General features: G+C 43.8%; 1 protein-coding gene across 2 annotated transcripts in view; it reads left to right on the forward strand.

The window, feature by feature from the left end:
* Positions 1–19528, forward strand: part of RTF1 (RTF1 homolog, Paf1/RNA polymerase II complex component) — a 53898-nt gene extending 34370 nt beyond the window's left edge. For both annotated transcript variants that reach the window (XM_034993524.1, XM_034993525.1), the window contains exons 5-18: positions 2789–2903; positions 3611–3722; positions 9843–9978; positions 10714–10891; positions 11849–11931; positions 13300–13387; positions 13481–13588; positions 14170–14247; positions 14848–14969; positions 15157–15214; positions 15653–15730; positions 16220–16315; positions 17025–17136; positions 17383–19528. In XM_034993524.1, coding sequence (XP_034849415.1) covers positions 2789–2903; positions 3611–3722; positions 9843–9978; positions 10714–10891; positions 11849–11931; positions 13300–13387; positions 13481–13588; positions 14170–14247; positions 14848–14969; positions 15157–15214; positions 15653–15730; positions 16220–16315; positions 17025–17136; positions 17383–17489 — 1471 coding nt within the window. In that variant the 3' untranslated portion in view covers positions 17490–19528. The remainder of the gene's footprint in view (positions 1–2788; positions 2904–3610; positions 3723–9842; positions 9979–10713; positions 10892–11848; positions 11932–13299; positions 13388–13480; positions 13589–14169; positions 14248–14847; positions 14970–15156; positions 15215–15652; positions 15731–16219; positions 16316–17024; positions 17137–17382) is intronic.
* The last annotated feature ends 574 nt before the right edge of the window (positions 19529–20102 follow it).

Here is a 20102-nt window from a genome sequence, read left to right on the forward strand (position 1 = left end):
TATCATTAGCTGTGGTTTTTTCATAGATATCTTTTATCCATTTGAAGAAGTTTCCTTCTATTCTTTGTTGAGAGTTTTTATCAAGATAGGTTGTTGGATCTTGTGAAATGCTTGTTCTGGGTCTGTTGAGATAGTCATGAGATTTTTGTACTTTATTAATAATAAGTATATTACATTGATTTTCTTACATTGAACCAACCTTACATATCTGGGATAAATCCTACTTGGTGATGGTATATCATCCTTTTTATAAGTTGCTGGATTTAATTTGCTACTATTTTGTTGAGTTTTATGTCAGTATTCATAATTCTTGTAATTTCATTGCCTGGTTTTGGTATCAGGATAATACTGGCCTCACAGAATATAATTTGAGAAGTGTTTCCTCTTCTCTTTTTTGAAAGAGTTTGTGAAGAATTGGTGTGTGTTCTTTTTTAAATGTTTAGGAGAATTCTTCAGGGAAGCCATGTGGGCATAAGCTTTTCTTTGTGGGAACTTTTAAAATTACTATTTCAATCTCTTATTACAGGTCTATCCAGATTTTTCTATTTTTTCTTGAGTCAGTTTTGGTGGTTTGTGGCCTTCTAGAGATTTTTCCCATTCCATCCAGATTACCTACTTTGTTGCCATATAGTTGTTCATAGTGTTCCCTTATGGTATCTTTTATGTTTCTGTAAGGTCGATAGTGATGTCTCTTCTTTCATACCTGATTTTAGTAATTTGAATCTTCTGTCATTTTTTCTTGGCCTATTTAGACAAAGTTTTGTCAATTTGGTTGATCTTTCTAAGAAGCAACTTCTGGTTCCATCAATTATTGTTTTCCTGTTCTGTGTTTTCATTAATTCCTGCTCTAATCTTTATTAATTCTTTTTTTCTACTTGATGTACATTTAGTTTGCTCTTCTTTTTCCACTCTGTTAAGGTAGAGGTTAAGTTACTGATTTGAAATTTTTGTTGTTGTTGTTAAGTAAGCTCTGTGCCCAACATGGGGCTTGAACTCACAACCCCAAGATCAAAAGTCACATATTCTACCACCTGAGCCAGCTAGCCAACCAGCTACCCCTACCTTTTTTTTAATATAGGCATTTATAGCTATGCATTTCCCTGTAGGCACTGCTTTAGCTACATCCTGTAAGTTTTGTTATGTTGTATATTCATTTTCAGTCCTTAAATTATTTTCAAATTTCCCTTGTGATTTCTTCTTTGACCCATTGGTTATTTAGTAATATGTTGCTCTGTGTTTCTAAATAAAGTAAATTCATTAACAGTGCTCCTTTATGTCATATTACAAAAGTACATTAACAACCTTAATCTTGAGTGTAAAGGACATAACAAAAGAGATTTGTGTACTCTGTTAAAAATTAAGTAAAAAAAATTGGTAGTTGGGGTTAAAGTGTTATGAAAAGTTTAATGTTTATTATATTCCTTTATTCCTTCCGTAATGTTCCTTAAATTCATGACCCCCAAAATAGTTTTGTTTCATAAGAGCCTGATTTTTATTACAGGGAAGGAGCCTAGATTGCATTTGTTGAAGAGAATAGTGTATTTATTCACAGCATATTTATTCATTATGTTTGCTGGTGTGGAGGTGAAGGGGAGGGCATTTTTCCTAATGAAGAAAGATGGAGAGTGGTGGTTTTTTTTATTTTTGTTTTAAGATGTTATTTTTAAATAATCTCTACACCCATTGTGTGGCTCGAACTCACAACCTGGAGTTCAAGAATCACGTGCTCCATCAACTGAGCCAGCCAGGCACCTCAAGAGTGGTGTTTTTAAGATACAGTCTTTGGGGCGCCTGGGTGGCTCAGTCGTTAAGTGTCTGCCTTCGGCTCAGGTCATGATCCCAGGGTCCTGGGATCGAGTCCCACATCGGGCTCCCTGCTCAGCGGAGAGCCTGCTTTTCCCTCTCCCACTCCCCCTGCTTGTGTTCCCTCTCTCGCTGTGTCTCTCTCTGTCAAATAAATAAATAAAATCTTTAAAAAAAAAAAGGTACAGTCTTTGTCCTGACCACCTTAAAAATGTGACAGTGGGGGGATGCCTGGGTATCTCAGTCATTAAGCGTCTGCCTTCGGCTCAGGTCATGATGTCAGGGTCCTGGGATCGAGCCCCACATCGGGCTCCCTGCTCCGCGGGAAGCCTACTTCTCCCTCTCCCACTCCCCCTGCTTGTGTTCCCTCTCTTGCTATGTCTCTCTCTGTCAAATAAATAAATCTTTAAAAAAAAAAATGTGACAGTGGGGGCACCTGGGTGGCTCAGTCGGTTGAGCTTCTGACTCTTGGTTTCGACTTAGGTTGTGATCTCAGGGTTATGACATCAAGCCCATGTCAGGCTCCAAGCTCAGCGCAGAGTCCACTTGGGATTCTCTCTCCCTCTGTCCCTCTCCCCCGCTCTCTGTCTCTCTGAAATAAATCTTTAAAAAAAACATGTGACAGTGGCTCTCTGTGGTTTCATTCTGTTTCTAATGGGACAGCATTGCAGTTGATCCAGAAATCAACTATTTTCCTGTGTTATATGAAGGTTGAAGAAGAGCTGTGTGTTATCAACAGGGTACAATAGTATCCTGAATATTTTCTCTCATTTTAAATCTATTCCAACTTAATGCTTTCAAGTACTTCTGGTATACTTACGTTCATTATTTTTAATGTACCTATAAGGTACATTGGAGTTTCTTGCAGGAAACCAAGATGTTTAACTCCTTCCCCCTACTTACTTCCTTTATCCTATCTAATAGAAATCAGTTTTTGTACATACTTCACTGCCATCTAAAACCCAAACAAATATCTTTTAACCAGATTTGAAATCAGGAAAAAACTAAAAACAGCCAAAAAGAAAGAAAAGAAAGAAAAAAAGAAAAAGCAAGAAGAGGAGCAGGAAAAGAAAAAGCTGACACAGATTCAAGAATCTCAGGTAGGAAATTCAGTGGTCCTTGTTATCCAAAAAATAAACCTCAGTTTTGGGTGTGTGTGTGTGTGTGTGTATTTGTGTGTTTATGTAAAAGATGGTTTTATTTTTAAAAAGATGGTTTTATATTAATCAGTCTAGTTCAGTTCATGCAAGACATACTGTCTTTATCTTGTAGGTTCACTAATCTCTGGACATATCATTTCATCATTAGCTGTGCTGTTTAATTCCTTAGTAATTCTTCACTCAGGTCTGCTTTTTAAAAAACAGCTCACTGGTGTGTGAGCATTCCTTCCTTAAGGGAAAGTTGATAAACATCCTGTCCCAGGTAGCCGGATTAGTTCTGAGGTTTACTCACGTGTGTGTCATCCTGGACTTGGTAATAAATGTAGCTGCAAAAATTATTCATCTCTGAATTCATCACAAAAAGCTTGTTAAAAATATCCACAAATATGAGCCATCTAGGGTGGCCTTCCATAAAGTGTTTATTCCTGTAATTCTTAGGCTTTCTATTTATTAGGCAGGTAAGACAGGAGCTGACTTTATGCTCTATCCTCTTTGTCCACTAGAGGATGCTCTCTTCCCCTAAACAAGTTTCAGTTTCTGCAGCCTATATAGATTCCCACTAGAAAATTGAATGATTTATAGAAATAGAGAATGTGGTCATTGGCTGTTAATAAAAAGCACCATCCTACATATTTTTCCTTTCCCAGGTAACATCCCACAACAAGGAACGGCGTTCCAAACGGGATGAGAAACTAGATAAGAAATCTCAAGCCATGGAGGAGCTAAAAGCAGAGCGAGAAAAACGGAAGAACAGAACAGGTGAGTGGGGAAAATGTAATGGCTGCTTTGTCTCTGGGATCATATGATTTGACATTCTGGTGCCCGTTTATATTTTCCCCCCTTTTATCAGCTTTTTTTTTTTTTTTTTAAAGCTCTTTATTTTGGGTAATTCCAAACACAGAGAATAGTATAATGAACCTCCATGAACCCATCACCCAGCCTCAATAATCAACTCATAACCAGTCTTGTTAAATCTATATTCCTCTCTTTCATTGGGTTATTTTGAAGTAAATCACAGCATCATTGTATTTCAACCATAAATATTTCCGTATGTGTTTTTAAAAGATAAGCACTCTTTTGTTTTAAACATTACAATATCATTATCACATCTAAAAAACAGTAACAGTGACTTTCTTAATATTATTGAATATCTAGTCAGTGTTCAAATTTTTCTAGTTGATGTATAATTAAAATATACTAATTTGGTTGTTTGAATCAGGATCTTTAAAAAATCCACACATTTTGAGTTGTTAATATGTCCCTGAGGTCACTTAACCTGTTTAGGTTTTCCTGTTCATCTCTTTTTCCCCCTTGTAGCTTATTTTGAAGAAACTAGGTCCTTCGTCCTATAGTTTCTCAGGTGCTGGGTACATCCCATTGGAGGTGTTGAATATGTTGCTCTAGTTTCTTGAATTTCCTGTAATTTGTAGTTAGAGCTAGGGAATTGGACACATTGGGATTTATTCTGTTTTGGTTTCGGTTTTTGGGGGGGATGGTGAGGGGAGGCTGAGTTTTAGTGGTGGTGTATACTTCCATCAGGAGACACGTAATACCTGTGTCTCACATTTTGTGGTATTACCAGCTCTGTCATTTAGCTTTTACCATAAGAACGTGAAATAAAAGACTGCTCCCAACTCAGAAATACGCATTTGCTCCTGCTCATGGATCTGCAGTTGAGCAGAGGGTTGCCTTATATACAAGTGTGCTGGGATTGTCTCCAAGCTGCAGGTTGGGACCAGGTCTGTTACACCTGTCTCTCTCCTTCCCCAGACCAGTATACCTAGGGCACATTCTTCTCTTGGTGACGGTAGAAATGTAATAGCGGCAAGCAGAAATGCGAGATGCCTCTTGAGGCCTAGACTTGACATTGGCAGGTGCAGCGTCAGGTCTGTGCATAATCCATTGGCTGAGGCAAGTCACATGACATCCCATCACTAATGGCTGGGAGAACTACTGAGTCACATGGCAAAGGGCATGGGTACCGAGAAGGATGAAGAATTGGGAAGTAGGAATATGTTCTTTCCCAGTAGCCATTGATAATCATTACCTAGATCATTTCATTTATTATGAGTTGCAGAATGGTGATATTCTAATCTATCATTCTTTCTTCATTTATTATCTGGTCTACTTTTATAAAGAGAAACTTCACATCAGCTGTTTAGTTATCATTAGATACATTAGGTACATTTTGTATAGGAAAGGCAGAAAGGTGGATTTTTTTTTCCTTTTATTACTAGTTTTCAAAAGAATGAGATAGTACCTTAGCAGCTTCCAAAGGTGACCACTGAGGTTTATTTGCATATTTTGTGTGTGTGTGTTTATGTATATATATATATATTTTTTTTTTAAGATTTTATTTATTTGAGAGAGCAAGAGAAAGCACAAGTGGGGGTGGGAGAAGCAGACTCCCCACTGAGCAAGGAGCCCGATGTGGGACTCATCTCAGGACCCTGAGATCATGACCTAAGCTGAAGGCAGAGGCTTAACTGAGCCACCCAGGCAACCCTGTTTGCTTATTTTGAATATCCTTTTGAATTCATGGATTTAAACATCCTTTTATGTATTTTAATCCATTTATTTAATCAGTTAACTCTCAAATTGTCCCATCTTCAGTCACTAGCCTGAGTCCTTTTGATGTGAGACTCCAGTAGTCTTCAGTAGCTTCCTTGCTTTCTGGATTTGGAATCTGCCATTTCTCTAAGGAGCCTTTTCATGAGAAACTGTCACTAGACACCATAGTCTAGACATAAGGAGGGCCCATGCTACTGGGTTGGCTATTACTTCTAAGCCTTTCAGTACAGAGAGCTAGGATTTTTTTTTTTTTTAAGGATAAATTTTATCTTTATGAGCTCCATATTGATAAGTCCATTTCAGAATCAGAATGCAAAGGTTTTTGTTTTGTTTTTTATAACAGCGATGCTGAGATAAAACAAAGGTAACGGGATGCCTGGGTGGTTCAGTTGGTTAAGCATCTGCCTTCAACTCAGGTCATGATCCCAGGGTCCTGGGATCAAGTCGCACATTGGGCTCCTTGCTCGCTGGGGAGCCTCCTTCTCCCTTTACCCCTCCCCCCTGCTTGTGGTCTCTCTCTCTCTCAAATAAATAAATAAAATCTTTAAAAAAAAAAAGAAAGAAAGAAAGAAACTACCAGACTATTTTCCAAAGAGGCTTTTTGCATTCCCACAGCAAAGTATAAAGGTTCCACTTTTTCCACATCTTTACCAAGACTCGTTAATTGTCTTTCTGATTATAGCCACCTTAGTGGGAATGAAGTGGTATTTCACTGTGGTTTTGATCTGCATCTTCCTAATGATTAGTGGTGTTGAGCATCTTTTCATGTGTTTATTGACCATTAGGGTATCTTTCTTTGATGAAATGTCTGTTCAAGTCCTTTGCCCATTTTTAAATCAAGTTCTTTGTTTTCTGTTGTTGAGTTGTGAGTTCTTCAAATATTTTGAGTATTAATCCCTCATCAGATATATGATTTGCAAATATTTTCTTCCATTGATAGGTTTCTTTTCACTCTTGATAGTATCTTTTTGTTGCATAAAAGTTTTTAATTTTGATGAAGTACAATTTAGGTTAATTTTTTTTCTTTCGTTGCTTATGCTTTTGGTGTCCTATCCAAGAAATCATTGCCAGATCCAGTGTTGTCAAGCATTTCCCTTATGTTTTCTTTTTTTTTTTTTTTTAAGATTTTATTTATTTATTTGACAGAGAGAGACACAATGAGAGAGGGAACACAAGCAGGGGGAGTGGGAGAGGGAGAAGCAGGCTTCCCGCCGAGCAGGGAGCCCGATGCGGGGCTCGATCCCAGCACCCTGGGATCATGACCTGAGCCGAAGGCAGGCGCTTAACGACTGAGCCACCCAGGCACCCCCCCCCCTTATGTTTTCTTTTAAGAGTTTTATAGCTTTAGCTCTTACGTTTAGGTCTTTGTTTTTTGGTTTTGGTTAGTTTGTTTGGTTTGGTTTTTAGACAGAGAAGGTAGGAAGGGGCAGAGGGAAAGGGAGAGAGAGAATCTTTTTTTTTTTAAGATTTTATTTATTTATTTGACAGAGAGAGACACAGCAAGAGGGAACACAAGCAGGGGGAATGGGAGAGGGAGAAGCAGGCTTCCCGCGGAGCAGGGAGCCCGATGCGGGGCTCGATCCCAGGACCCTGGGATCATGACCTGAGCTGAAGGCAGACACTTAACGACTGAGCCACCCAGGCGCCCCGAGAGAGAATCTTCTGTGGAGCCCTGCGCTCCATCTCGCAACCCTGAGATCATGACCTGAGCCAAAATTAAGAGACGCTTTACAGATTGAGCCACCCAACGTGCCCCACATTTAGGTCTTTGAATCATGTATAGTATAGAGTAAGAATCTAACTTTTTTTTTCCCCCCCACATGGTATGTCCAGTTTTCTCAGACACCCTTGTCAAAAATAATTTGACCGTATATACAAGGGTCTCTTTCTGGGCTTTCTGTTTCATTGGTCTATGTGTCTTTCTTTTGAACGTCTGTATTTTAATGTCAACTCTTATAGTTCCTATTGTGTGATTATGCCATCAGTTGAATATTTTATTTTTCTTGTGATATATAGAGGTGAGTTTTTTATTATTATTTTATTCCATGATTATATGAAATACAAGGTTCCAGGGTTGCCTGGCTGGCTCAGTCAGTAGAGCATGCAACTGTTGATCTCAGGGTCCGTGAGTTCAAGTTCCATGTTGGGTGTAGAGCTTACTTAAAAAAAAAAAAAGGGGGGGGTTCCCCAAATCAAAGCTGCTAAACAAGGTATATTCAAAGAGATTTAGTATCTATACCTTTTTTTTTTTTTTTAAGATTTTATTTATTCACTTGTCAGAGAGGGAGAGAGAGAGAGAGCACAAGCAGGGGGAGAGGCAGAGGGAGAAGCAGGCTCCCCGCCGAGCAAGGATCCCGATGCAGGACTCGATCCCAGGACCCTGAGATCATGACCCGAGCCGAAGGCAGACGCCTAACCAACTGAGCCACCCAGGCATCCCGTATCTATACCTTTCTATTTCACCCTGGCCTCCTTCCTGTAACAGACAACCACTTAAAAAAATTTTTTAGGGGCGCCTGGGTGACTCAGTTGGTTAAGCGACTGCCTTCAGCTCAGGTCATGATTTCAGGGTCCTGGGATCGAGCCCCGCATAGGGCTCCCTGCTCGGCGGGAAGCCTGCTTCTCTCTTTCCCACTCCCCCTGCTTGTGTTCCCTCTCTTGCTGTGTCTCTCTCTGTCAAATAAATAAATAAAATCTTAAAAAAAAAAAAAACTTTTTTTTATGGGGCGCCTAGGTGGCTCAAGGTGGCTCAGTCGTTAAGCGTCTGCCTTCGGCTCAGGTCATGATTTCAGGGTCTTGGGATCGAGCCCCACATCGGGCTCCCTGCTCCGCGGGAAGCCTGCTTCTCCCTCTCCCACTCCCCCTGCTTGTGTTCCCTCTCTCGCTGTGTCTCTCTCTGTCAAATAAATAAAATCTTTAAAAAAAAAAAAATTTTTTTTTATATCTTATCCTTTCTTCTTTTTTTTTTAATGAAAGGACACAGATTCACCTTCCTTAGATTAATGGTAGCTCACCATGCATACTTTTCGTCTACCTTGCTTTTTTCACTTAACCACAGATCCTAGAGGTCACTCCTTAGTTTTTATGTCACATAGTGGTTGGTAGATGACTTTTTTTTTTTTTAAGTTTTATTTAAGTAATCTGTATACCCCTTGTGGGGTTCAAAGTCATGACTGGAGATCAAGAGTCGCATTCTCCAACTGAGCCAGCCAGGCACCTCTAAACTACATGTTTTTGTAAATAGAATATTGGAAAGCAGCAGTGCCCATTTGTTTATAATTGTAGCTGCTTTTTATCTACAGCAGCAAAGTTGAGTAGTTGAAATAGTGACCACATGAAGCACAATCCTAAAATATTTACTGACTACCCCTCCAAAACACATTCTCTGACTCAGGATGTAGTGTAATGGCTCATTCCTTTTTTTTTTTTTTTTTTTTTAAGATTTATTTATTTACGGGTGCGTGGGTGGATCGGTCGGTTAAGTGTCTGCCTTCAGCTCAGGTCATGATCCCAGGGTTCTGGGATCAAACCCCACATCGGGCTCCCTGCTCATGGGGAGTCTGCTTCTCCCTCTCCTACGCACTCGTGCTCTCTCTTGCTATATCTCTCTCTCTCTCTCTCAAATAAATAAAAATCTTTTTTAAAAAAGAAGATTTTATTTATTTATTAGTGTGAGCGGGAGGGAGAGAGAATTTGAAGCAGACTCTGCGCTCAGCCCGGAGCCCAACATGGGGCTCTGTCCCACAGCTGTGAGATCCTGACCTGAGTGGAAACCAAGTGTCAGACTTTCAACTGACTGCACCACCCAAGCGCCCTGATTCCTTTTCTATAGCTGCATAGTAGTCTGTTTAGGTGGATGTACTAGAGGTGATTCAGCCACTCCCCTGTGCAGACATTTGGGTTGTTTTCAGTCTTCTCCTAATTCAAATAGTACTTTAAATTGAAAATAAAGTTTTTCTCCAAGACCCTCAGAAGACATCACAAAATTTTCCCCCATCTTTCTTACCCATCTTCAGGCATCTTGAGTGTAATAAAGACAACTGTCAGTAGAGTTGGTGACCCTTTCTGCCCACTTAGCAATAAACTTACAGCCCTTTTTTGTCTATTAAAGCTTGACATTTGGTGCCTGAATGTTTTTACTCTGGTTTAACTCGCTTCTGTGTGTAGCCCAAGTGATTACCGTGCAATCTAGGGAGGATGGGGCTGTCTCTTGAGTCCCTTCCCATGTCCACGTTCTTTTTCAAGGATGAAAGATGTTTCAGTTTCTTATTGAGAGAATGTGGATAAACATTTCCCCTTTCTTTTTAGCTGAGCTCCTTGCTAAAAAACAGCCATTGAAAACCAGTGAGGTGTACTCTGATGATGAGGAAGAGGAAGAGGATGACAAGTCCAGTGAAAAGTCAGACCGCTCATCCCGAACATCATCATCTGATGAAGAAGAGGAGTAAGCTTGTGTATATTTTGGTCTAGTAGTCAGGATAGGTGGGTTCTTTGGGGAGAAACTTAGTGTAGTTTCCAAAATGTTCTTGTTTGGATGGTGAACTTTGATCTGGTTCAGTACCCTGAATTGCAGAGCTGAGTTCCCCCACACATCAGCCCAAAAATATGCTCCTGCCTTTGGCAATCTAGCCTGCACCCCTCGACATTTCATCTGGGCCTGGCAGGTAAGAACTGACTTCATGTCACCTCAGACTGGTCTGGATCTTCCATTACTTTTCTTACTCTGATAAGTCATCTGGAATGACAGCCTCATTGAAGACAGTTTATACAGGAGCAGGATTCTCTTACCACTCTTTGCTGTGGCTTCATTTATTTCTCTTATGGTTAATCACATGTACTTTGGTTAAGTGTTAAGAAGTTGGTAGTATTTATGTATCTTGATCTGATTTGTTGTTGTTGTTTTGTTTGTTTGTGGGGTTTTTGGTTTTGTTTTTCCAGAGAGAAAGAGAGCACATGCCAGAGGCTGGGGGGCAGGGGAGGGGCAGAGGGAGGGAGAGAAAATGTTAAGCAGGCTCCACGCCCAGTGTGGAGCCCAACACGGGGCTGGATATCGCAACCCTGAGATCATGACCTGAACCAAAATCAAGAGTCGGGGACACTTAACCGACTGAGCCACCCAGGCACCTCTTGATCTGTTTTTATGAGGAACACTTTTTCCATTGCCCTTTATTCCTCACAGGAAAGAAGAGATCCCTCCCAAATCACAACCAGTCTCCTTACCCGAGGAATTGAATCGGGTTCGATTATCACGGCATAAGCTAGAGCGTTGGTGTCACATGCCCTTCTTTGCTAAAACGGTCACAGGATGTTTTGTACGGATTGGCATTGGAAACCACAACAGCAAACCAGTTTACCGGGTTGGTGTTTCTTTCCATGGACAATTGTCCATGTTTTAAATATAATGATTCTTGACTGGGAGTAGGAGCTGCTGAACAAGTCTGTCACTTTTCTGCTACCATTTGATGGGAAAATAGACTCTAATTGAGATGCCTGTAGAATAATGACAATCTGAGGTAACCAGAGATCATGCATGACCTGCTGCCAGAAAGAGTCTTCAGAGTCCAATGGAGGGGGGTTTGAATTTAGACTAACTCTCTTTATTTTCCCTTCATAGAAAAGCAAGAAGAGAGACATTTAGGGAGTATTCATTGGGAGTTACATAATCTGGAAGCTTTGTTCATTTGAAAAATAAATAAATGAAAATTTTCCATGTTACATGGAAACAGAATTATACTGAGGTTTAAAAACAAACACAAAAACACAAAAAACCACCCTCCAACCTAATTGAGGTTGTTTTGTGAGTTCTGGCACTGCTTCTATGATCTGGATGGCTGGAACATAGCTGTTTGATTTTTTTCTTTTTTTCTTTTTGTTTGTTTTAGCCTGGGTTGTATGGTTTTAATATGTGTTTACCTCCTTCTGTGAGGACCAGCAGCCATGCCAAGTCCCAGAAAGCTTGACAAACAGAAACTGACTTCCATATTCTTCATATTTGGTTGATAAAAGTGACCTCTGGGATCCCAAGTACATCCCCCTTAGTAAGGTAGAATTAAGTCGGAGGGGAAGCTCCTAATGGTCCCCACCAGGCTAACTGCTTCCTCTCCTGGCGCTTGCTCACTCTGTTTTCGGGACTTCTGGTGCTTGGCCATCTGGGTTCTGAACCTGAGGAAGGTGCCCAGAGCCCCGGGCAGCTGTGGGGTCCTCTCAGTGCAGGGCCACTCGTCCGCAGTTAGGTTGGTAGAGCCAAAGAGGGAGTGGTGTGGAGAGCTCTGAAAGAGTCTGTTTTTAACTGGCATCTCTGTCCTTTCACTTAGGTGGCTGAGATCACGGGTGTTGTGGAAACCGCTAAAGTTTACCAGCTTGGTGGCACCAGGACAAACAAAGGGCTACAGCTACGGTAGGGGAGGCGCTGCTGTGGGCTTCTGCTCCTGCTGCACACGGGCACCGCCTAGTGGGGCGTCCTCGCCCAGTGTGATGGTTCCTTTTTTTTCTTTTTTTTAAGATTTTATTTATTTATTTGACAGAGAGAGACATAGCAAGAGAGGGAACACAAGCAGGGGGAGTGGGAGAGGGAGAAGCAGGCTTCCTGCTGAGCAGGGAGCCCGATGCGGGGCTCGATCCCAGGACCCTGGGATCATGACCTGAGCCGAAGGCAGACGCTTAACGATTGAGCCACCCAGGTGCCCCCCAGTGTGATGTTTCTTGTTAGAGTGAATTTCTCTTGTCCCCACAGGGGACTTGGAGGGAATCTTATTCTGCCTTTGGGATCTCTCTCTCACAGGGGAAATCCAGGACAAGAAGTGGTAGGACACAGAGAAGGAAAAAAGCAGGTTGGGAACTTCCCCCATCCAGAGTCCTGCAGGCATTTCCTTGGTGACTGTGGTCAGGAGGCTTGCTTCCGGTCCTGGCTCTGTCCCTAACTAACCTGATCTTTGACAGGTCAAGCCACCTTTCAGGACTTGGTTTCCTCTTCTGTAACATGATCCTTACTGAGTGCCTGCTACATGCCACTGTTCTAGGCATCAGGATAGAGGCAAAAACAAAATAGACACATGCAAATCCCTGCCCTCTTGGAGCCTGAAAATTCTAGAGACCCTGTATAAGAAGGAATAGAAGTCGTGTGCCAGAATCACTGCAAATAGTAGCTGATAGATTTGGTTGTACCATGGCCTAATTTGGTCTCTGTGGTCTCCATTCCCTTCTCCTGTCCCCATCATCCTTCCTGGTCTGTTTTAAACGAACCAGTTGGGGTAGGCAGTGATGATGACATGCAGAGAGTGACTGTCCCTAGGAGAATGACACTGACTCCCTTAACTTTGCCACCATAGGGGTCAGTCAGAAGGCAGTGTGCTTTCTCTCTAGGGAATGGAGTTTCCTTGTCATTCAGATATATACATAATATTTCATATTCTTGATGCCAGTTGACAGTGACAGATTTTATTGTAAATGGACTTTGGAAGCAATGGCCAAGTCCAATTTGTCCCCAGTCTAGCTGTGATTCTTTATCCTGGCTGCCCATTAGAACAGCCTGGGAAGAATTGTTTGTTTAATTTCATTGCCTGGTCCCTTCTCCCAGAGATTCTGATTCAGTTGAACTAGAGTGGTGCTTTGACATAAGAATTTTTACAGATCTTCCTAGGTGATTCTAAAGAGCAGCCAGGATTGAGAACCACAGAGATGGGTGGTTCACAGTCTGGTTGGGTTGCTCTGCTGCTACCGGAGGTAACATACCCATTCTTGGAGATGCTGTCTCTTTTTTACGTAGGCATGGCAACGACCAACGAGTGTTCCGCCTGGAGTTTGTCTCAAACCAAGAATTCACTGAAAGCGAATTCATGAAATGGAAAGAAGCGGTAAGTTTATAGATAGTATCTAGCAGTTCATGAAAACCCTGAGGAAGTTTCCAGAATCTCTCATTAATAACCTTTTGTCGTGTTTTGGTCTAGATGTTCTCTGCTGGCATGCAGTTGCCCACTCTAGATGAAATCAATAAGAAGGAGTTGTCTATTAAAGAAGCTCTTAATTATAAATTCAATGATCAGGACATTGAAGAGGTAAGAAACCTGGTGCCCCAGAGACTGGAGGTTCAGTAAGAACCAGTGTTCAAGAAGATCGTGACTTTCTTCTCTTTCCTTGTATCTTGACGATTTTACCTGTGCTACTCTTGCATAAGGGATGAGAGAGTACTGATATTACTACCTACTTAATAGTTCATCCAGATTTTCTCTGTACATTCTCATTTGAAGTCCTAGAGTACAGAAGTGTATTGAGAGTTCAGGGATCTGTATTCTGCTAGGCTTGGTCCTTCAAGAGTTTCCTTTCTCCAAAACATTTTGGTAAAATTCTTTGATCTCTGTTCTCTTGGACAGTGGCTAGCCTTACAGTACCAGGTCCTTGGGCTGCTGCTGTTTATTGGTGCATGTTCCTTCAGACTGTGCCAGAAGAATCTCCGTGACCCCGGAAGCAGCATAGTATCCCTTGGAATGAACTCGCTCTCTCTCTCCGGGGTGTGACACTGCTGTAGGAAGAGCAGCCCCCTTTTAACTAGCCGCTTGCCTCCAAAATGGGCTCACTTAGCCTGTCTACAGAAATAGTTTAGGAATACCTCACTGCTGATATCTCCTCTCTGGTACAGATTGTAAAAGAGAAAGAAAGGTTCAGGAAAGCTCCACCCAACTATGCTATGAAGAAGACTCAGCTGCTAAAGGAAAAGGTGAGGACTTGCACTTGAACCTCCTTCCTCGTCCTGTAAGATGCGGAAATCAGACTTGTTCATCTCCTGCTCAGTCGGTGGTGGCGGGATTGGGCTCCAGAGGAAGCAACACGGTGCTTCCTGGCACCCGGGCACCATCCCTTGGCCATTTTCCTTTCTGTAAATTGATCGTGTCTGTTCCATTCTCCTTACTTCCTAGTCCCTTTTGTTTTATGTGTAATAAGACAGAAGCCAGGGTTCTCTCAGCACTGGGTCTGAACAGATGATCCTGCCAAGCCCGGCTGAGGTGGGTGGCTTTCCATTCTTCACATCAGGATGGGGGTGAGCCTTGGTAGGGTGAGTGAGCCCCATGGGGCCTGGGTTCCAAGGTCAGTGTTACACATCCCTGCTACCAGGGGCCCAGGGCCGGATAGGATATGGCAGGGTGTTAACGACAATAATAAGAATTATACCTTGCATTTGTAAAGCTTGTTTTCAGTGTCCTGTCATATTTCCTGTCGTTTGTTCATCACGTGAGCTGTCTCGCCTGTGCTGGAAGTAAGGGGACACTTGATACAGGGCCCGTCATGGCCCAAAACTCACACGTCTATCTGTGTGCAGGCCATGGCTGAGGACCTGGGGGATCAGGACAAGGCCAAACAGATCCAAGACCAGCTGAATGAGCTGGAGGAGCGGGCAGAGGCCCTGGACCGCCAGCGGACCAAGAACATATCCGCCATCAGGTGTGTTACAGGGCCTGTTTCCGTTGGGCTCCTACTCTGGACCCACGGACCTTGTCACAGTCGTCAGGAGAGCCCGTGGCCTTGCACACGCTGCGCTGCGCTGGCTCCGTGTGGCTCCGGGGTCCGGGCTGAGGGGTTCCCTCCCTCCTTCCGCAGCGCACTGACTCCCCCTTTCACTCACCCACAGTTACATCAACCAGCGGAACCGGGAGTGGAACATTGTGGAGTCTGAGAAGGCCCTTGTGGTGAGTAAGACAACTGCATTTGGATCGCTGAAGACAGTTTTAATGACTAAATCGATACGAAATCTTCCATATATCTTGCTCCCGTTTATTTGTGTAGTTGCTGGCGTAACATGTACCCTTCACACACACGTGCTCTGGGTGCTCACATATACCCGTAGGATTTACTGATGGATAACGCAAAGCAGCAGTCTCCTGCCCGTCTTACCTTGCCCTTCCCTTAGCTTCCGCTCCACAGGTGTTCGTCTTTATCGACTTGCGCTTTTGTTCTTTCGGTTGCTGCCCCCATATCTGCTCTGGTGTTCTTGAAGGGAAGAGGATGAGAGACCACTCTGGACTTTCTTTAGCCCTTGCCAAGACTGTTATTTATACGTAAGCTTAGGATCAACGAAAGGCGGGGAAAAGGAGGCACAGTTCTGTAATGCATGCTCTCTGTTTCAGGCTGAAAGTCACAACATGAAAAACCAACAGATGGATCCCTTTACGAGGCGGCAGTGCAAACCTACCATTGTTTCTAATGTGAGTGCTGAAAGAGGACGTTTTTAGTCAGGACCTAGATTCTAGGACATAAAATGAATTCCATTAGGACATTAATAAGGAAGTTAAAAATAATGTCTTAGTGGGATTTGCTTGCCTCGAACTCTTGGGTCTGGCTACCTCTTTTTCTTTTTCTTTTTTTTTTTTTAAATCTTGCTGTAGGCCATACAGGGAGTGAAAACCTGGCACGGATTTGTAGACACCTCCAGACTCACCCCTCCTGTGTCGGGGTGGGTTTACCGATGCAGCAGACATTAGGACTGTGGAGGCTGGGCCACCTAGGGCCAGGCCGGCCTGGGCTGGGCTTCAGAGCTTTAATTGCCTCTCTTTGCTGCCTTGAGGAAAACCCCACTGAGCTGCTGATGGGTCCACTGTGGTGCTTGTGATGTTAGCATGGTCGATGGGAGAGAATCTGGCGTTGCACTGTGTGAGTGTTAAATAATCTCTAAAATAACTTAATTTCTCCCTCAGTCCAGAGACCCAGCTGTTCAAGCTGCCATCTTGGCCCAGCTGAATGCAAAATACGGTTCCGGAGTGTTACCAGATGCTCCGAAGGAAATGAGCAAGGCAAGTGCGGTGCTGCCCTGTGGCCCGCAGGCTGCCGGCCCGGACACTCGGCCTGGGTTAGGCCTGACTCTTCCCACCTGGGGGAACATAGCGTCCCACTTGCAGCCCTTTCTCCATCCTGATTCTTTACAAATACGATAAACAGCTACTGAATTTTGACTTTGAAAACCTAAATGCTAAACCCAACACCACTACTTAACTGAGGCCTTGATTACAGCTTTAGGCGACTGATACCTAGCCCTCTGATCGACATTTTCTCACGTGTAAAATGGGAATAATACTCTGTCCTGCTGCCTCACAAGATAATTAGGAGAAGCTGATGACACACAACGATCAGATGGTTGTAAAGGTGAAAGCTCTTTGAGAACTAAAATGTTAACAGAGAAACTGCCCATTTAGAAGCAGTTTTTTGCATAAGTTAGGTCTTTTCCTGTGGAGGCCAGACTGTCCCAGGAATTTCTGAAATCTTGGGTCAGAAGGTAGCTTATTGTCTTAAGCCCTCGTCCCCCACAGCACAGACATGAGCCTTCCCTTGCTCTTTTAGGCTTCAGAGAAGAAACCTTCCTGTGGCCTCTCCTAAAGCCCCTGTGAGAGAAGGAGCCAGAAAGAGCCGGTCGACTTGAGCCGAAGCTTTTTTGACCGTTAGCGGCCGCCGCCTCTTAAGCTCACTTGCATTTATACTTTGATGCTTTTCCCCTTCACACTGCAGGGTCAGGGAAAGGATAAAGATCTGAATTCTAAGTCAGCCAGCGACCTCTCGGAAGATTTGTTCAAAGTACATGATTTCGACGTGAAGATTGATCTGCAAGTTCCCAGCTCGGGTAGGTGAGGGGGGCGAGCGGTGATATCAGGCCGAGGACCAGACGGCACCAGGGCTGACTTGGCCAGCAGGGAGGCGCGGTGTCCGGGGAAAAGTGCCGCGTCCACTCCAGCGTGGCTCCAGAGGCCAGAGTGAGCGGGGCTGCGCGCATGCTTGAGACGGAGGCTACCGGAGGAGTGCCGCCGCGCGGGACTTCACAAGGGCCTCGGGGGCTCCTCAGATGCCGACTTGCTCTTCTCTCCCACAGAGTCCAAGGCTTTGGCCATCACCTCCAAAGCTCCCCCAGCCAAAGACGGGGCTCCAAGGAGATCGCTAAACCTGGAAGACTACAAAAAACGACGAGGGCTTATTTGAGCACACCCAGCCTGCTGCTTCTGACCCTGCATGCCCCACCACAGTGTCCTCTTTTCCTCTTTGCCTTTGATTTGCCCTCTTTGGGCTGGAGCAGCAGTAGAACTGGGAAGAGACTCTCAAACTGCCAGTCATCTGTAATATAAACCATTTGCTGTAAAGACCTCCCCTGTCTGCACCATCTCCCACCCACCCGCCAGGCCTCTCACCCAGTGTGGGCCTGGGCTCTCTTGGGCTTTATCCATGTCTTTAGATTTGTGTTTGCCTTTTTTTTTTTTGTTTCGTTTGTTTTTTGTTTTTGTTTTTAAACCAGCACAGTTCATTGGCCACTCTGCACACATTCAGTATTAGCGTGGAGCTGGGATTCTTGCTGGAGCCCCTGGTGGCGACAGCGGCGGCACTCGGCAGTCTCCTCCGTGGGCTGCCTCGGACCCAACCATTGACCATTTGGCACCGGACCCTTGTGGAGGGAGTGGGGACTGGGCACCTGCAGTCCTCCTTCCTCTCTCCTCATCTTTCTCTTCTTCCCATCTCTGCAGAAGAGAGGTTTTCAAATCCAATTTAGTTTCCAAAAAGTGTACATTTGTGGGGAGGGGGGGGGCTATTTGAGAGAGAGAGAGTGTGTGTGTGTGTGTGTGTGTGTCTGTAAGTGTGTGGATTTTTTTATCATTTTTTTAAACTGCAGTACTCTTTGTATCAGTCTGTCATGGGTCTATAGCCGTTTCAGATTTTTTTCAGCTGTACTCGAGCATCTGAAACCGCAAGAAAGAAACTCATTAAATGTGATTCTTCTTACTAAACAGGCCTGACTGCTGTAGCTGTGTAACCTCCCCTCCCGTCCCACCTCCCAGAAAGCACCCCGTGTGGCCCCTGCCCTGTAGGCTGTGTCCCGGCAGGTGGGAGGGAAGCCCCCGGCCAGGTACCAGACGGGGCAGCACAGGCATCTTGCTCACCCCATGGGTACGGCCCGCAGCTTCGTGGCTGAACACAGACTATATCTTCTCCCCACCCCATGTACGTGTCTCTTCCTAGTGAATCTGTTTTGCTGTTTCAGAAAGAATAATATTTTGTCTCGTTTCTTTAAGAGAAAGTATTCAACGTGAATGCGGAGAGAACGAACACAAAAAGGATTTAGGTTGCAGGTGTTCCAAGCATGTGCAGTTTTGTGTGTGTGTATACATATATATATGGTAAGCATATATGTTGTTGTGCAGCTAGGGTGAAGCCAGCAAAGAAGTGTGTGTGTCTTTATGAAATGTTTGAAAAGAGATAAGCTGACTGCTTGATAATCATTCTCAGGTGTAAAGCTCCAAGTGTAAATAAAAGCGGCATTTAACAAATCTTTTCAGAACAAAGTACAGCTGACTCTGTATACCCAGAACTAAGCTAAAGAAACAGCTGAGAGCTGCTGAGTCCCACGAGAGGGAGAGGAACTTAGAGGCTCCGCTTTGTACTTCTTCACCCTACTTTTCCGTAAGGAAGTGGGATGATGGGAAATCACGGACTTCAGTTGTATTTAAACAGAAAAATGAACTTGGTGACTCATCTGGGTTTAGTGGAGCCTCGGTGTTGCTTTAACTTAGTTTACACTTTTTTTATTTGAAAAAGAAGCAGCAATGGATGGTTTTTTAAAAAGTATTGTGACTGTAAACTTGGTGAACTGTGACTGTAACACAGCTCTGCGGTAGGCTGTGTCGCAGTTCGGTTGGGCAAAGGTGGGCGATGGACTCATTAAAATCATCTATACTTGAACAGTCCATTGACCGAAACCCTTTACAGACTCTTGTGTAAATGTGGAATCACAGACTGCGAACCGTTGCCCGGACTCCGGCAGAGTCCTAGAGGCTGCTGGGACCTCTCCTATCATGACAAACCTGGACTGTTTTTTTCTTTCTGGTTTTCAAAGACATGAAATTATAGAATCCATATAATTTGCTGGAGTCATTCTGATCCACCATGTAGATCTGTATTTAGTATCATTTGGATTTGGAGAAGTGTCGATTACATTATGGCTGTGTAATAAAATTTTTATTAAAACTGCATCACACTGTAGCCACTTTGCCCCTGCCTCCCCCCACGCAGCTGCTGAAACTTGCTTCCGAGACGCCAGCACACGGCTAGGAGAGAGGCCAAGCAGCATATCTCCTGAGTAGTCTCCTCGGTGATTGGAGTCAGGACCGAGAACTTGTCTCCAATCTCCACTGAGGCAAGGCCTCTGAACCGAGATCTTGACCAGGCGTGAGACTTTGGCTTGGTCCCCCTCCCCCAAAGCCCCCACCCCAGCTGGGTTTCTTGGCAGTTCTCGGTCTTTCTTAGGCTGGGGAGTTGCTGCCGTGGCTCCCTACTCCACACGCACCCCGCTCCATGTGGTTCAGTGTTGAAGGGTGCGGCACCTAAGGCTGTTTTGTACATTTTTCACTTCCTTCCAAGAAGCAAGAAGGCCAATGTCCATCAGCCTAGCTCATGATGTATAGGTCTGTCTGTCTGTCTTGGCTCCTGACAGGTGCAGGGAAAGTCTACTGCCTACAACTTCCCTTCAGAAAGAATGCTTTTGTTTTCTTTGCTTCATTGGAGTCTTGACCTGTCACTCAAACTGTACAGATATTTGTAAATAAA

Source organism: Mirounga leonina, unplaced genomic scaffold (genome assembly GCF_011800145.1).
Source record: "Mirounga leonina isolate KUSES-001 unplaced genomic scaffold, KU_Mleo_1.0 Mir_91, whole genome shotgun sequence".
Lineage (NCBI taxonomy): Eukaryota > Metazoa > Chordata > Mammalia > Carnivora > Phocidae > Mirounga > Mirounga leonina.